At 35.1% G+C, this 14,873-nt stretch overlaps 1 protein-coding gene across 4 annotated transcripts in view; it reads right to left on the bottom strand.

The window, feature by feature from the left end:
* The window catches only part of XPO4 (exportin 4), a 112,158-nt gene that overhangs the window by 61,910 nt on the left and 35,375 nt on the right, over positions 1–14,873 (bottom strand). For all 4 annotated transcript variants that reach the window (XM_004467531.4, XM_023591450.3, XM_071208187.1 and 1 more), the window contains one exon: positions 8,334–8,472. In XM_004467531.4, coding sequence (XP_004467588.2) covers positions 8,334–8,472 — 139 coding nt within the window. The remainder of the gene's footprint in view (positions 1–8,333; positions 8,473–14,873) is intronic.

Raw genomic sequence — 14,873 nt, 5'->3', positions numbered from 1 at the left:
TAATGAAATTAAAGGAAAAAAACTAACTCATAAGGATTGAACAAAATAATTTTCAAGATCCTGCTCAGTTTCAAAATCTTAACGCTTAAAACAATTTTACAATTCCATAACTTTCTGTAAGTTTTTGCATTTGTTTTTCAACTATCTTCTCTGAATAAGACTTCAGTGAATAGAATATTATAAACAGATACCTAAATGTTTGAGCAAATCTGTCTTATTAAAAAGTGAAATTAATTTCAGCATCTTTGGTGAGATAGTTAATCTACTGAAAACAGAATTTGTAAACAATTTACATGAAAACATGAAAGCTAAATGAAACCCAGAAATAACGCATTAAACACAAACTACTATCACTCTTACAAATAAAGTATCTATAATAAATTTCTACAATTTACAACTTGTCACAATTGGTATCTAGTGCCAAATAACACACACCAAAAAATAGTATATTTTTCACTATGACCATATTCAAAATGTCAGTAACACAGCTCTAATTAATGATTAAAAAGCATGTGCTCACAACAAAGCTTCAATTTATGTGAAATAAACTTTTCCTAAAATTACATACATGTATGTATATGTATGAAGACATGACTGAAGGAAAGGGGCTGGGCAATGAAAGGTGAGAGTCTTTCTGAGGTTACTACTGCTCAGAAAAAGGAATCATTGTTGAGAAAGGAAGGATTTTTAAAAGTAAAGGTCTCCTTTAACTACAAAAGTCATCAAACATGGAATAGTTGGTATCATGGAATTTATGGAAATAGTTGCTTTAAATTGTAGCTATAAAGATATCCCTCCAAAACAGCAAACTGTTAACTAAATGAAGTACAAATTTACCCATAAAAGGAAGCACATTCTTAAGAGAATTAAGAACATTAAAATGCATACTATACAGACTTAGCTCCCTTAATATAAAGATGTTTTGTTTTTAAATAACTTTTTTCTCCACAAAAATAACACATCTTTGCCTTAGAACTAGAAAGTATATAAAAGAACAAAGTAAATAAAACTGCTTACAGTCCCACCATCGTAGGATCGATATTGTAGCATCTGTTTATAGTTTCCCAAATTTTTAATGCATAGGTATACATTAATACACAATTGCTATCAAACCATATATATTGTTTTATATTCTGATCTTCCACTTTATACTTGGGAAATAAAAAGAGAAATCTTTAAAAACAAGTATGTTCTTTTCAAATTTACCACTTAAGCACTAAGAAATACATAAAGGGAAGTGGATGTGGCTCAACAGATGAGCGTCCTCCTACCATAGAGGAGTCCAAGAGTTCGATACCCAGGGCCTCCTGGCTCATGTGGTGAGCTGGCCCACATGCAGTGCTGCTGCGTGCAAGGAGTGCCAGCCCACGGAGGGATGCCCCCACGTAAGGGTGCCCCAATGCAAGAAGTAGCCTCGGTGCAAGGAGAGCCACCCTGTGCAAAACCGCAGCTCACCCAGGAGTGGTGCCACACACACGGAGAGCTGACACAAGATGATGCAACAAAAAGAGACACAGATTCCCAGTGCCGCCAGATGAGAGTACAAGCGGACACAGCGAATGGACACAGGGAGCAGACACTGGGAAGGAGGGGGGACGGGGGGGAGAGGGGGATAAATAAATAAATCATATGAAGAAAGAAAAAAGATTACAAGTATTACTTGAAATCAGGTATTCTGGCTTTAACCCTACCTAAAATGACCAGCTTTCAAATACTTAGAATTCATTAAGATATTTTCATCATTAAAAGATAATAAACAAAAACACACAAAAATAAATAAATAAAAGATAGCAAATAGTATCACCTCTCCTTGATTCAGAAGCCCTGTAAGGATCTGAAATTAGCATCATGAAACCTTAACTATACTACTATGGAATGGTTCCCAATTAATAGAAATTCAAGATAATGTTAATTAAGCATTGATTATATATGAGACAGCAATTAAGACACTCCTGTACATATCACTAAAGTATTTCTCCCTATTCATAGAGTAATTGAACAAAGTAATAAGACTCATTTTCAAATATGTTTACTTATTTTGGTATTTAATTAGCAATTAACTCCCCTTAAAATGAAGTAGATATATCATATGTAATGGAGAAAAAGCTACAGAAGCAAGCCAAAATTGAAGTCCTCTGGGAGAAAAGAGGACAGCTCCTTCCCAGGACAGAGTAAGAAAAGAAAGGGGAAGGAGAGGGAAAAAAAAAAAAAAAAAAAAGCATCAAATCTGCCTACAAGAGATCACAAGCTTTTGTCTTTCCTACTCTTGTTGGAGCTTCCTATCTGCTTGCTTCACACTTTGAGGTCTCAACAGTCCTTCAACTTGTACACCTCTCAAGAGCCCTCTTACTGAATAGTACCTTAAAGTACTCCTTCTCTCTGCTCTTTGTCACAGCCAGGGCTAGATACTATATATGTATTAGAGACAGTGGCTCTGATACTTAAGAGGGTCAGAGAAAAGCACTGCTGTAAATAATTTAAGAGCAGTGATTTTCAATGAAATCATTCCAAACTTGACTAACTGATTAAGTAAGCAATATACCATGAGATTGTCATACCAAAGTTAACAGAGATCTGAGCAGTATAAAATACCATTACTACGGGGAGCAGGTGTAGCTCAGTGGTTGAGTGCCTGCTTCCCATGTACGAGGGCCTGGGTTTAATCCCCGTACCTCCTTTAAAAAAAAAAAAAAAAAGCTTTACTACAAATCTTAAAGACTTATAAGGTGTTAAATGGCAATGTTTCATTTAGTCAAGATCGGAAAGAATTGTTAATATATGTTAATTTTCCAAAAGCAGCAAGCAAACATTTTAATTAAAACTTCATGTAAATTTTTCTAAAAGAGTCATTTCTGAAGCAATTACTATATGGTATTTTAATAAAGTGACTAACTGGAAACTGCTAAAGCATATAGAGTTTTGCACCCTTTAACAAAGGGACACCAAATCCCAATACTTTTGATTTTGCCTCCTTCATAAGTTTTTCTTAATTATTGGAGTTCATCATTCATGGCTGGCCAATTTAACTATCACAAATAGTTAACAGGTAGTCCTAAATTGATCATTTTCATTTGCAACAAGTTAGAAACCAAGTAACATTTACATCTAAAATAAATAAAATATAAAATCTCTGCAGGCCTCTTTTAGGAGTCAAGATACTTGAATTTTACTTCTTAAATCAAGGAGTCAGAAAATCTAGGTTTTAACAGTCCAAGCTTTACCACTTCAAGTAACTGGGGGTAAATCACTTTAATTTGGCCTCCTTTTTCTCATCTGTGAAAGGGGCTTACTCCTCTCTGGCCTGCCTAACTCAAATGATTGTCCTAAGGCTCAAATTAGATAATGCACATAAAATATTATAAAAATACAGCAGGTTGTGATAAGGTAAAGCAGCAACCATACTTTTATCATTACCATAAAAAATAACCAGCACCAACTATGTTGGCTAAGGGTCTTTTTTCAGTCTAGTTCTTGATATCTATATTCTACCAAATTAAAATGACCAAAAAAGTTATCTCTTAAAAACAGAGCCATAATGAAAGCATCAGTAAAGCAATATAGTACATGCTCAGGAAATGATTTTTGGATTAATGAATTAACATTTACTTCTATGCCCACATTGTGTTAACACAATGGAAATGGAAAAGAAATACATAATGTTTTACCTCTACTTTAGCTGTTTATGATTTCAAAGAGAAAATTTAAATAGGCAAAACAACTAGAAGACAATGCAATGTTCCAGGCTACGAAAGAGTCTAATAGGTCTTCTTTCATTGAAGTAGTGAAAATGCACAAGTTAATTCACTAGCTTACAAATTAAATAACTCATCTCCACATTGAAAGTTTAAGAGCAGTATTCTTGAACCTAGTAAAAGCTATTAATTTCACACTAGTGAAAAAAAAAACCCTTCAGATATAGCTTGCCTTACTCACCAGCTTACTGTCACAAGCACAAAATACTCAAACACAAACTCCAGCTGACAAAATAAAATACCCTTGTTCAGAGAGAGGATTGTCTCTTATAATAGCCTGGCTCTTACCCCAGGAGCTTTATTACCAAGAATAAACTTTATGAAAGGTTGCCATACATAAAGCAGACTTTCAGCTGCTCTTCTAAGCAAACATCAATGAGACTTGTGATAAGAGAGATTAACTTGACCATCACATCCAGAAGCAGCACTGCTGCAGACAAGTGAATTTCTTACCCACTTCTCTCTAGCATCGCAAAGGGGAAGAAAGGAGGCTTAAATGCTAAGTTAAAGAGCTTTATAAGAGATTTAACTTCTGCCTACCTACTCTTTTCAAAGGAAATAAGACAAACATGAATAAAATATTCATCTTAAATGTTGGCTTAAATTAAGAAAAGTTTCCATACCCCTCTCAAACCAGTACTGAGAGTGTAACAATGGTACAAACTGAGATGAAGTGGTCTTTCACAACCATGGAAGGAAAAGAGACTATCCAAAGAGATAGATATGAAATAATATATTATTTAATAGCTATACAATCTTAAATATGCTAAGAATACGCCATGATACATGGAAAATTTTATTATGGCTAAAAAATGTAATTTCCTTAGGAAAATACTTTACGAGTTAAACATAATTTATCCCTAACACTATCTGTCAAAACTTCTTAAAGCACTCAAAGAATAGCTAATATGATAATTATTTTTAAAATATACAATTAGTTTTCGCTCATGAATAGCATAAATTTTTCTTTCTTTTTTAAAATGTATTTTTTATTTTTTTAAAAAATACTTAGATTACACAAAATGTTCAAAAAAAATATAAGGGGTTCCCATATGCCTCCCTCCCCACACCTCCCACCCTTTTTCACATTAACAACTTCTTTCATTAGTGTGGTACATTCACTGAAGCTGATGAACACATGTGGAACATTGCCACTAAGTATGGATTATAGTTCATATTGTAGTTTACACTCTCTCCCACTCAATTCTGTAGGTTTGACTTTCAATATTTAAAATATTATTTGATAGGGATGAAGAGAACACAAGAGAGATAAGACAAACTCTTGCTGAATGCTTACTACATGCACTTAAAATGTTCTTTCATTCCAAAAGCAGCCCCTGAAATGGATATTATCACACTTATTTTACAAATTAGTGTATTAAGGCCTAGAGAAGTTAAATAATTTGTTCAAAGTAGTTAGACAGTAAATGACTGGGCATGGATAATCAGTATTCTATTATGCTATACTGCCCCTAAACCTATACAAGCATGCATACCAAAAGCATACAAATAGATGGACTACCAAAAATCAATACCTTGAAAAGAGAAGAGGGAAAGCCAGACTACATACAGTTTCTGGACAAGGAAGGTTGATGCAAGCATCATTCTAGAAGATCTACTAAATTTTCTAGGAGGGAAAACTTAGTCACCTAACTTAAAGTTCGTGAGATCAATCCTTTCTTTCATCTATAGGAAACCATAGTTAATTGTCTCTAATTGTCTCTTATTTTAGAGATTTTTCTCTTAAAATCACTTTATAATGTAAGTTTCTAGTCAACATTATATTGGTGTTCTGATTACTTTATCATTCTACTTTCTTACCGAAGGTTAAACCTCTCTTCCACTGTTATTCATTTCTCTGAGACTAAGAAAATCTTAAGTAAATTCTTGAATCACTCCCACAAATTCTTAACAGTCTGAGAAGAAGATAAAGAGAGAGGGAGATATATTAAAATGTTTTACTGGCCGGTACCCTCATTTTTTTTAGACCTGGCGAGTGAGCTTGTTTCAAGCTGCTGGACAAGGACAAACATGGATGGCCAGACAGTGTGAATTGAACTTGTTGTAAAAATGTATCTATTAAATAGTTTATGGTTTAAAGATTTCAATGTGGTCATCATAAAAAATTTAACCTATAAACAAATAAATTTCATCTTGCAATCTTGAAATTAAATTCTACTTCCCATTACTGACATCCTACTACTATAGAAGTTATTAGCCCTGCTAGAATTTCAACTTAAAAAAAAGAAGGTTATGTTTTGGAAAATTCCATGAGGATATTAAATTTAACCACTATTCTCAAAAGTGTACTCAATGTGAAAGGAGCAAAATCTCCTCTGACTGAACAGCTACATCTGTTCCAATCATTCTCAGAGTATCAGTTATTTGAGTGGCTCAAAAAAAATCCAATTACCAGGTTAGAGTGGGACTACTTTTTGTCCCGGGTCAAGTTACTGAAGGGGAAAGGAACAAGAGAACACAATTCCTACATATGTGCTCATTCCTAATACAAGCAAGAGAACTCTTGATCCCTTCACTGCAACATCCTGGTGCCAATAAGCTGTGGAGGATGAAGGAGAGGCTACAGAAACTCTACCTTAATATCAAAATCCCAGTTGGAATGACCACCAAACTAATAAGGAAAAAGCATTAGTCATAAGTATATTGATTCCAAAGCCACTGATACAGTTCCGGTCAATCACAATGAACTGGACTACTTTATTTCAGATTATCAAAATGAAACAGGATATCCTTAAGCAAAATCTAAAATATAGGGAACAACTTGACTCAGAGAAGCAGGGCTAGGATATTATCTCCAAGTACCACCAGCCTTATTTCCAAATATTTTTCCTGCCACTTTTGGCTAGTTATATCCACCATGTTTTCCCCATTGGCCATCAATGAATGTGACCACTGGTCTATGCCCAGTGGCTACCAGTTAGGAAACAAATGCCAAGAAAAATCCATGCAAACAATGTTATCATTAAACAATTAATGTAGACATCACTGGAGCACCAGCACATCAAGGACAAAGTTTTCATCAGAAATGGAAACTCTACCAATAGAGAGAACTTGAAGAATGCAGAGATTAAGTAAAAAGTAGCTTCCCAATAATTCTCACCTCCAAAATTTTAAATGGAACCTTATTAGGAGATTATTTTCAAGGGATCTTCTTGCTACACAAAATAAAATCACAATAACGCAGAAAACATAATGATTCAAACATGCTAATTTTCAAGTGTTAACTTTATATTAACAGTTAAATTTCATAATATTAAGTGAAAGGAGCATAAAATTAAACCTTCAGATTATCAAAGTCTCTAGAATGACACTGTTCTAAACAGTTGCTACTAGTTACGTGTGCCTATTTAAATTTTAACTAAGATTAAATAAAATTTTACAAATTAAAAATTTAGCTCCTCAATCATACTAGCCATATTTCAAGTGCTTAAAAACCACATGTGGCCAGTAGCTAGGAAGTGGAAGGAGCAGGCAGAACTGGAAGAACACTTTCATCAATACAGACAATTCTCCTCGACAGCACGGCTCTCGAAGAAATTTGCCACAAAAAAGTGGCATCAATTTAATATCTATATGATCAAAAACCAAGATATAGATAGAAATGTTCTGTTCCTTGGTTGTGGTGGTGGTTTTACTAGTATATATAACTGTCACAACTTATCAAAGTGTACATTTAAATCAATGTGGTAAATTATAAGTAAAGTATTCCTTAATAAAAGTGATAAGAGAAAAAAAATATATACATGACCACTGATGAATTCAAAAGGAACAACAAAAAATACTTGGGGTTTATATAAATTCCAAAATACTGACAAGCGTGCTCATGCATTCCTTTCGTCTGGATCCTGGGGGGGGGGTCTCAGGCACAGAAGAGAGAAGATGACTAAAGCAGTGAGGTAAGGGTACTGCTGGCTGCAGACAGGAAGATGCAAGGAAGGCCTCTTGCCTGACAGAGTGATTACAACCAAACAGCCACTTTCTGGGCATGATCCTTATTTCTCTAAAAAGTGGACTGAAGACTAGGAGCAGAAAAGTCATACTCCCCACGGTAATTCAGTTGAGAACAATGGTTCTCAAAAGTTTTCAGTCTACAGTAGCACCTGGAAGACATGGTGTACCTTGACCTAGAGGGATAGCAAACACTTAATGATCTTTGTTATATCAAGTATTTTATTTCATCCACATGTTGCTATAATTATCAGTAGCTGTCAAAAGTTTATTAAAAAAGAGCAAAATGTTCAATAGAAGGGAATAGGTTAAGAATAATATGGCATATTAACTTATAATTTACTACCATTAAAATGATTCTTATGAACTCTGGCAACATTGAAAAGCATTTACAGAATCAAACAAAAAGCAAAAAACCCTACCCTATATCTATATTATGTACACATACAAGAAAGGACTAGAGGAAAACCTGAGCAAATGAAAATTGCTTGATTTATAAGAGTCCTCCCTTTTTTTTCTGTAGATATCCATTAACATTGCTATAACACCATTTGTATAAAGCAAAATAATCTTCTTTTAAAATTTATAAACACAGATAGTTAACATACTTACCACAGTGGGATTGCCACTACTTATCAACTGGCTGACTTCATGGAAAATGCTTTTGCAGTCAATTGATTTATCTAATGATCCTCGTTTTACAATTACTGCTACTGCTAATAGAATCTGTTCCCGAACATACTTTTGGAGGCTGTAAAACATAAAAATCATTTGTGAAAACATTTACCTAAATCTAATTAAAAAACAAAAAACAAACAAAAAAACCCTCCCCAAGTTTCCCACTATGTATGAAGCTACTTATACCACCACTCACATTTGAGGACTATATAGCCTACTGGTTATGCATTGACTCTGAAGGCAGAATACTTGGGTTCAAACCCAGCTCCATTATTTGCTGGCTTGGTGACCCTGGCAAGATAAAAAGTACTCAGTGCCTCAGTTTTCTCATCCATAAAATGGGAATAATAATAGTACTAGGGTTGTTTTAAGAAATAAATGTTCCTAGAACATGTACCAGACATACTAAGCATTATATAAGTGGTAGCAACTTTCAGCAGTGTTAAATAGACCCAAGTCAGTTCCCTGTTAAATATTTTGGGTGGAAGCCACTAAGAGTCCAATGATTTGGGATAAATTCTGATCTAACATATATGTCCAAGCAGTAGTATAATCTTAAGTCCCTTTTCCCTTTTGTATGAAAAGACATGTTATCTATACAAGATATACATGATGAAAACATACGAATTCCAACAAACATTTTAAAATTTCATGTCCAAGTTTTTCTTCCTCAGTCTAGTTGCAAAAGCAGTGATTCCAAGTCGAGACATTCTACAAAGCCCATTCAACCACAAGGGCAGATACTTAACTGTCTTTTCACAACCTTTTCTTAACCCTGAACTTTATAACCCTGCCTCTAGATGGCCACAAGGTTGCAACAACCATGTACCCTTAGGATAAAACCCAAACTCCTTTAAATGCCTTAGAAGTAGTGTGGCCCATTCCTGTTCTCCTGGGACAGTCCCAATTTACCTTTTATCCTGGTATAATTAATAACAGTGTTCTCTTTCACCCTCAAAAGGCTCAGAGTTTGTACTATATGATCATCCCCTTCTAAGGTCCTTTGTGGCTGGGATGACTGTTCCCTCTCTGACCTCATCTCTTCCATACATGCGCAACGTGAATAAAGTGGAATTCTTTCTGTTCTTGGCACCATGCACTTGCACTTCCAGGCCTCTCAACTTCTATTCCCTCTGCCAGGATTATGTCACTTTCTCCACAAAGTATTCCCTGGATACTCTTCTAAGCTTGGCTGGACATTCCTAACATGGGCCCCATAGTTCCCCACAGGACATGCACTCATCTGTTACTATGTGTACAACCAAGATTTCCCAGACAGACTGCCCACACTAAGCTAACCACCATTCTCCCATAGCAAAGCACATTGCCTGCCACTTAACAGGTATTTATTAAACAATGAATGACCATGTTTCCTTAGGTCAAGACTGAACTGAAAAATACTTCAAATCATAGACTTGAGCGATGCATCCTGCATTCATTAAGCAAATAAATGCAGAGAACCTACGATGAGCAAGAATATTAGTTGAGTAAAGGGATTTTTGTGCAGGAGTAGGAGGGGAGGAGGGCGGTTTGGGCAACAGAACAGTTTCAAATACACTTCTTTGAAAAAAATAAAATAAAATGGAAGAATACTATTAGAAATATGCGTAAAGCTAGTTTTAAATATTCCTATTTGCAAGAAATATAAATTATTAGGAAAATAACATTTATTGAGTGCTTACAATATAAAAGACTTTATATAAACTAATTTTATAGACATTAACACATTCAACCCTCACAATAATCTTTCAAGTTAAGTACTCCATTTCATGATTACAAAATTGATGCACAAAATTAAGTAATTTGCCCTAGGCCACGGAGTTAGTAAATGGCAGAAATGAGATTCAGAGTCTCTTTCTCAACCACTAAACTGTGGTGCCTCTTTAAAAAAAAAAAAAAAGAAAAGAAAAGGGGGAGAGGAATAAAGCCAGATACAAAAGAATAAATACTGTATGACTGTGCCACTATAAACTAAATATATTGTGTAATCTCATCAAGTTAATAATTTAAATATGGGTCACCAGAAAATAGAATGAGGTTAGAGAATGGAAAGCTGAGGGTTAACTTGTGCAGAATTGGTAAAGAGGCTGCGTAGAAAAGGTGAAAGCACAACATAATGTCTGTAACTAGTAGTACTTGTGTGGGTATGAAAGTCGTTGAAAGGGAAAGTCTAAGGTCATGTATGCTGCTAACTGGAAAGCTAAAAAATGTAACATGGAAATAGAGAGAGAGAAAAGCTGCATGTGAAGTATGAATATGGGTAAAACTGCATATATAAGACTGCCTTTGAAACTGAACAATTATGTTAATACTACAAGATTTTTTTCCTTTTTCAAAAAATTATATTTTGTACATTTAATAACTGAAAATATAAACAGTTAAAAATCAAAAAGAAAACATAGTTGAATAAAAGCACACATTTCTCAATAAAATGTACTGGATACCTATACATTTTTTTAAAATCATACAATATGTTGTACAATGTATTTGGTTCATAGTAATGCAATCATACAGTATTTATCCTTTAGTGCCTGGCTTGCTTCACTCAACATAATGTCCTCCAGGTTCATTCATGTTGTCATATGTTTTATGACTTCATTTCTTCTTTTAGCTGCATAATATTCCATCATGTAAACAGACCAGTTTGTTTATCCATTCATCTGTTGATGGACGCCTGGGTTGTTTCTAACTTTTGGCAATTGTGAATAAGGTCACTATGAACATTGGTGTGCAGATGTCTGTTCGTGTCTCTGCTCTCAGTTCTTCTGGGTATATACCCAGCAATGGTATTGCAGGGTCACTTGGCAAGTCTATATTCAACTTCTTTAGCAACTGTCAAACAGTCCTCCACAGTGGCTGTTCCATTCTGCATTCCTACCAACAGTGAAAGAGTGTTCCTATCTCTCCACATCCTCTCCAACACTTGTAGTTCTCTAATAGTGGTCATTCTGATAGGTGAATGATAGGAAATGATATCTCACTGCAGTTTTGATATGCACTTCCCTAATCATTAGTGACTTTGAGCATTTCTTCATGTGTTTTTTTTTTGTCACTTGTATTTCTTCTTTGGACAAATGTCTATTCAAGTCTTTTGCCCATTTTTTAATTGGCTCATTTGTCTTTTTTGGGTTGGGTTGTAACATCTCTTTATATATCCTAGATATTAAACCCTTATTGGATATGTGACTTCCATATATTTTCTCCCATTGACTTAGGTGCCTTTTCACTCTTTTGACAAAGTCCTGTGAGATGCAAGTGTTTAATTTTGTACAAGATGTTAATATCACATGGAAAAAAACCATTATGATAAGTGGAAGAAACCAGACACAGAGGACCATATATTGTATGATACTATTTATATAAAATGTAAATATAAATCAATTTATAAAGATGAAATCAGATTGTAGGGAAGGACTACTAAGGGGTGCTGTGTTTTTGGTTTTTTGTGTTTTTTTTTGAGTAATAAAATTGTTCTAAAATTTTTCATGGTGATGAATGCAAAACATTGTGATTATACTAAAAGCCACTGATTAAACACTTTGGATAGATCATACGGTATATGAATATAACTCAACAAAACTGCCTAATAAAAAAATAAATAACAGTGCAAGAATAGCCAGAAATAGCAGCTATGTATGGCAAGGGAAGCATAGAGAGATTGAGAAGTGAAGAATTTTCATTTGTCTGTTTTTTATTATTATTGAGATAATGAAAATGAAATTAATGATTGAAGTGATGAATGTGCAACTATGTGTTTATACCACATACCACTGATTGTACACTTTGGATGAACTGTATGTTTTAATAATATTTATCAATAAAATTAATTTTTTTTAAAAAAAAGTATACCATGCATTTTACTCTATGTCAATTTTACTACATTTAGAAGGAAAAACTAGAAAAGGAAAGAGAAAGCTCTGGGCATATAATGGGAAGTACACATTTAAATACTATTCTTTTCTATTTTATACCACCTCTAATAGTCTACTTATGCAGTCTGCCAAAAAATTTTTAACTTGACTAATTCGTATCATAGGACAATGTCTGTGTCAGGAAAGACAAAAAAGGACAGGAGAACTGTTCTAGATTAAGAAACTAATGAGATTTGACAACTAAATGCAGAGTATAATCCTTAGCTAAATGATTAATCAAAAAACCTATAAAGAGGAAAGGCTGTAAACACTATTCAGACAATATTATTCTAACGAAATGAGACTACAACGTTAGATAATATAAATATACCAACTGTATAAATAGTATTGGGATTATGTTCTTAGGAGAGGTATGCTAAAGCAATGAAGGATGATGTTTGAGCATACTTTCAAATGGTTCGAAAAAGGATGGGGGCATATATACGTTACAGAGAGATATCAAATGTGGCTAAATGTTAACTGTGCTTCTCTAGGAAAAGGGTATATGAGTGTTCAATGTACTATTCTTGCAACTTTTCTGAAAGTTCTTAATTTTTTCAAAATTAAAAGAGTTTGGGGGCAAACATATAAACTATTTCAATGTGGAACTCTATAATCAACTCTAAAACTGCTTCTAAACTAATCAAGATTATTTTGGACAGGAAACGGACTTGGCCCAGTGGTTAGGACGTCCGTCTACCACATGGGAGGTCCGGGGTTCAAACCCCGGGCCCCCCTGACCCGTGTGGAGCTGGCCCATGCGCAGTGCTGATGCGCGCAAGGAGTGCCCTGCCACGCAGGGGTGTCCCCCGCGTAGGGGAGCCCCACGCGCAAGGACTGTGCCCCATAAGGAGAGCCGCCCAGCGTGAAAGAAAGTGCAGCCTGCCCAGGAATGGTGCCGCCCACACTTCCCGCCCACACGTGCCGCTGAGGACAACAGAAGCGGACAAAGAAACAAGACACAGCAAACAGACACAGAGAACAGACAACCGGCGGGGGGGGGGGGGGGATTAAAAATAAATTAATAAATCTTTAAAAAAGAAAAAGAAACAAGACGCAGCAAATAGACACCGAGAACAGGCAACCGGGGGAGGGAGGGGAAATTAAATAAATAAATAAAAATCTTAGGGAAAAAAAAAATATTATTTTGGATAATAAAGAGACCACACGTGCACACCCAATCAAAATATATCACACACTTAAATCTATCAAGCTCTCTAAATCCCGGGAGTGGGGGCTTGGGTGCATGATTAATAAGAAGCTCCAAGGGTAAGAGAGTGTTTATAGTTTGATACAAAGCTTCCTGGTGATCTTGACTCCTTAGGAAACACTGCTGTAGAAAACAATAGCTGCAGCAGCAGTGGCCAGAGCTCTTACTATTCACCAGGCACTGGACTCAGAACTGACTCTTATAGATAGAATTGCTACACAAACCACACAAGGTGTGTACCAATTACGTGATTTACAGATAAGAAAACAGATTTTTTTCAAGTCATTTCCCCAAAGTCACATAAATAGATTGTTCTTCAGAAAACTTGTTTTTCTTTACCAGTCTAGGCCTAGGAGCCAAAATATAAAAAATTCTTCACACTTCTAAATTCTTACAAACATAGATAACTCAGAGTATATTTTCTTTTATTATATAATACAAATGTGAAGGTTCCTCTCAACTTCAACAATGTCTCCTAAACCCATGTTATCAAAATTGATTCAAAAATATTTTATTAGGGTAAAGAAAAAAAATCAAAGGATCTATCATTTAGTGAAATTCAACAAAATTATCTTTTCCACAATTGCTACCTATGAGAAAAAATATATATATATATATTTTCAAAAGGTACTGAGGATTGAACCCAGGATCTCATACATACAAAGCCAGGTGTTCAACCACTGAATTATACCTGCTCCCCTGTGAGAAAATTTCTGCTGTTACAGTGTATAAAAAACAAGCACACAATGCAACAAAACATTCACTTGTCAAGACTTCAACTTAATCTTTCAAAAGAAAGGGGTCAAAATAAAAATAGGGAGCAAATGTGACTCAAGCAGTTGAGTTCCCACCTCCCACATGGAAGATCCCGGGTTCGGTTCCCGGTGCCCCCTGAAAAAACAAAAATGAATAACAAGCAAAATAAATGAAAAAACTAACTCAGGGAAGCCAATATGACTCAGCGATTGAGCACCAGCTTTCCATATACGAGATCCCAGGTTCAATCTCCGACCCCTGGTACCTCAAAATATTTTAAAAAATAAAATAAAAATAGTCCTATCAGGCCTAGCAAATATGGTCAAATGGAAACAATCAAAGGGCAAACTAGTATCACACTCAAATGGCCTCACCAAAGGCCTTTTTCCTTTTTTAATAAAAAAGTAAAAGCAGGGAAGCAGATGTGGCTCAGGCAACTGGGCTCCCGCCTACCACACAGGAGGTTGCTGGTGTGGATCCTGGTACCTCTTAAAGAAGACAGCGAGCTGACACAACAAAAGACACAAGGAGAAAAACATAATGAGACACACAACAAAGCAGGGAGTAGAAATTTCCAGTGCCTCCTCAAGAAGACAG

This window comes from Dasypus novemcinctus, chromosome 15 (genome assembly GCF_030445035.2).
Source record: "Dasypus novemcinctus isolate mDasNov1 chromosome 15, mDasNov1.1.hap2, whole genome shotgun sequence".
NCBI classification, from domain to species: Eukaryota; Metazoa; Chordata; class Mammalia; order Cingulata; family Dasypodidae; genus Dasypus; species Dasypus novemcinctus.
Note: the sequence above shows the minus strand (reverse complement) of the source record. Positions and strands in the feature narration are given on the sequence as shown.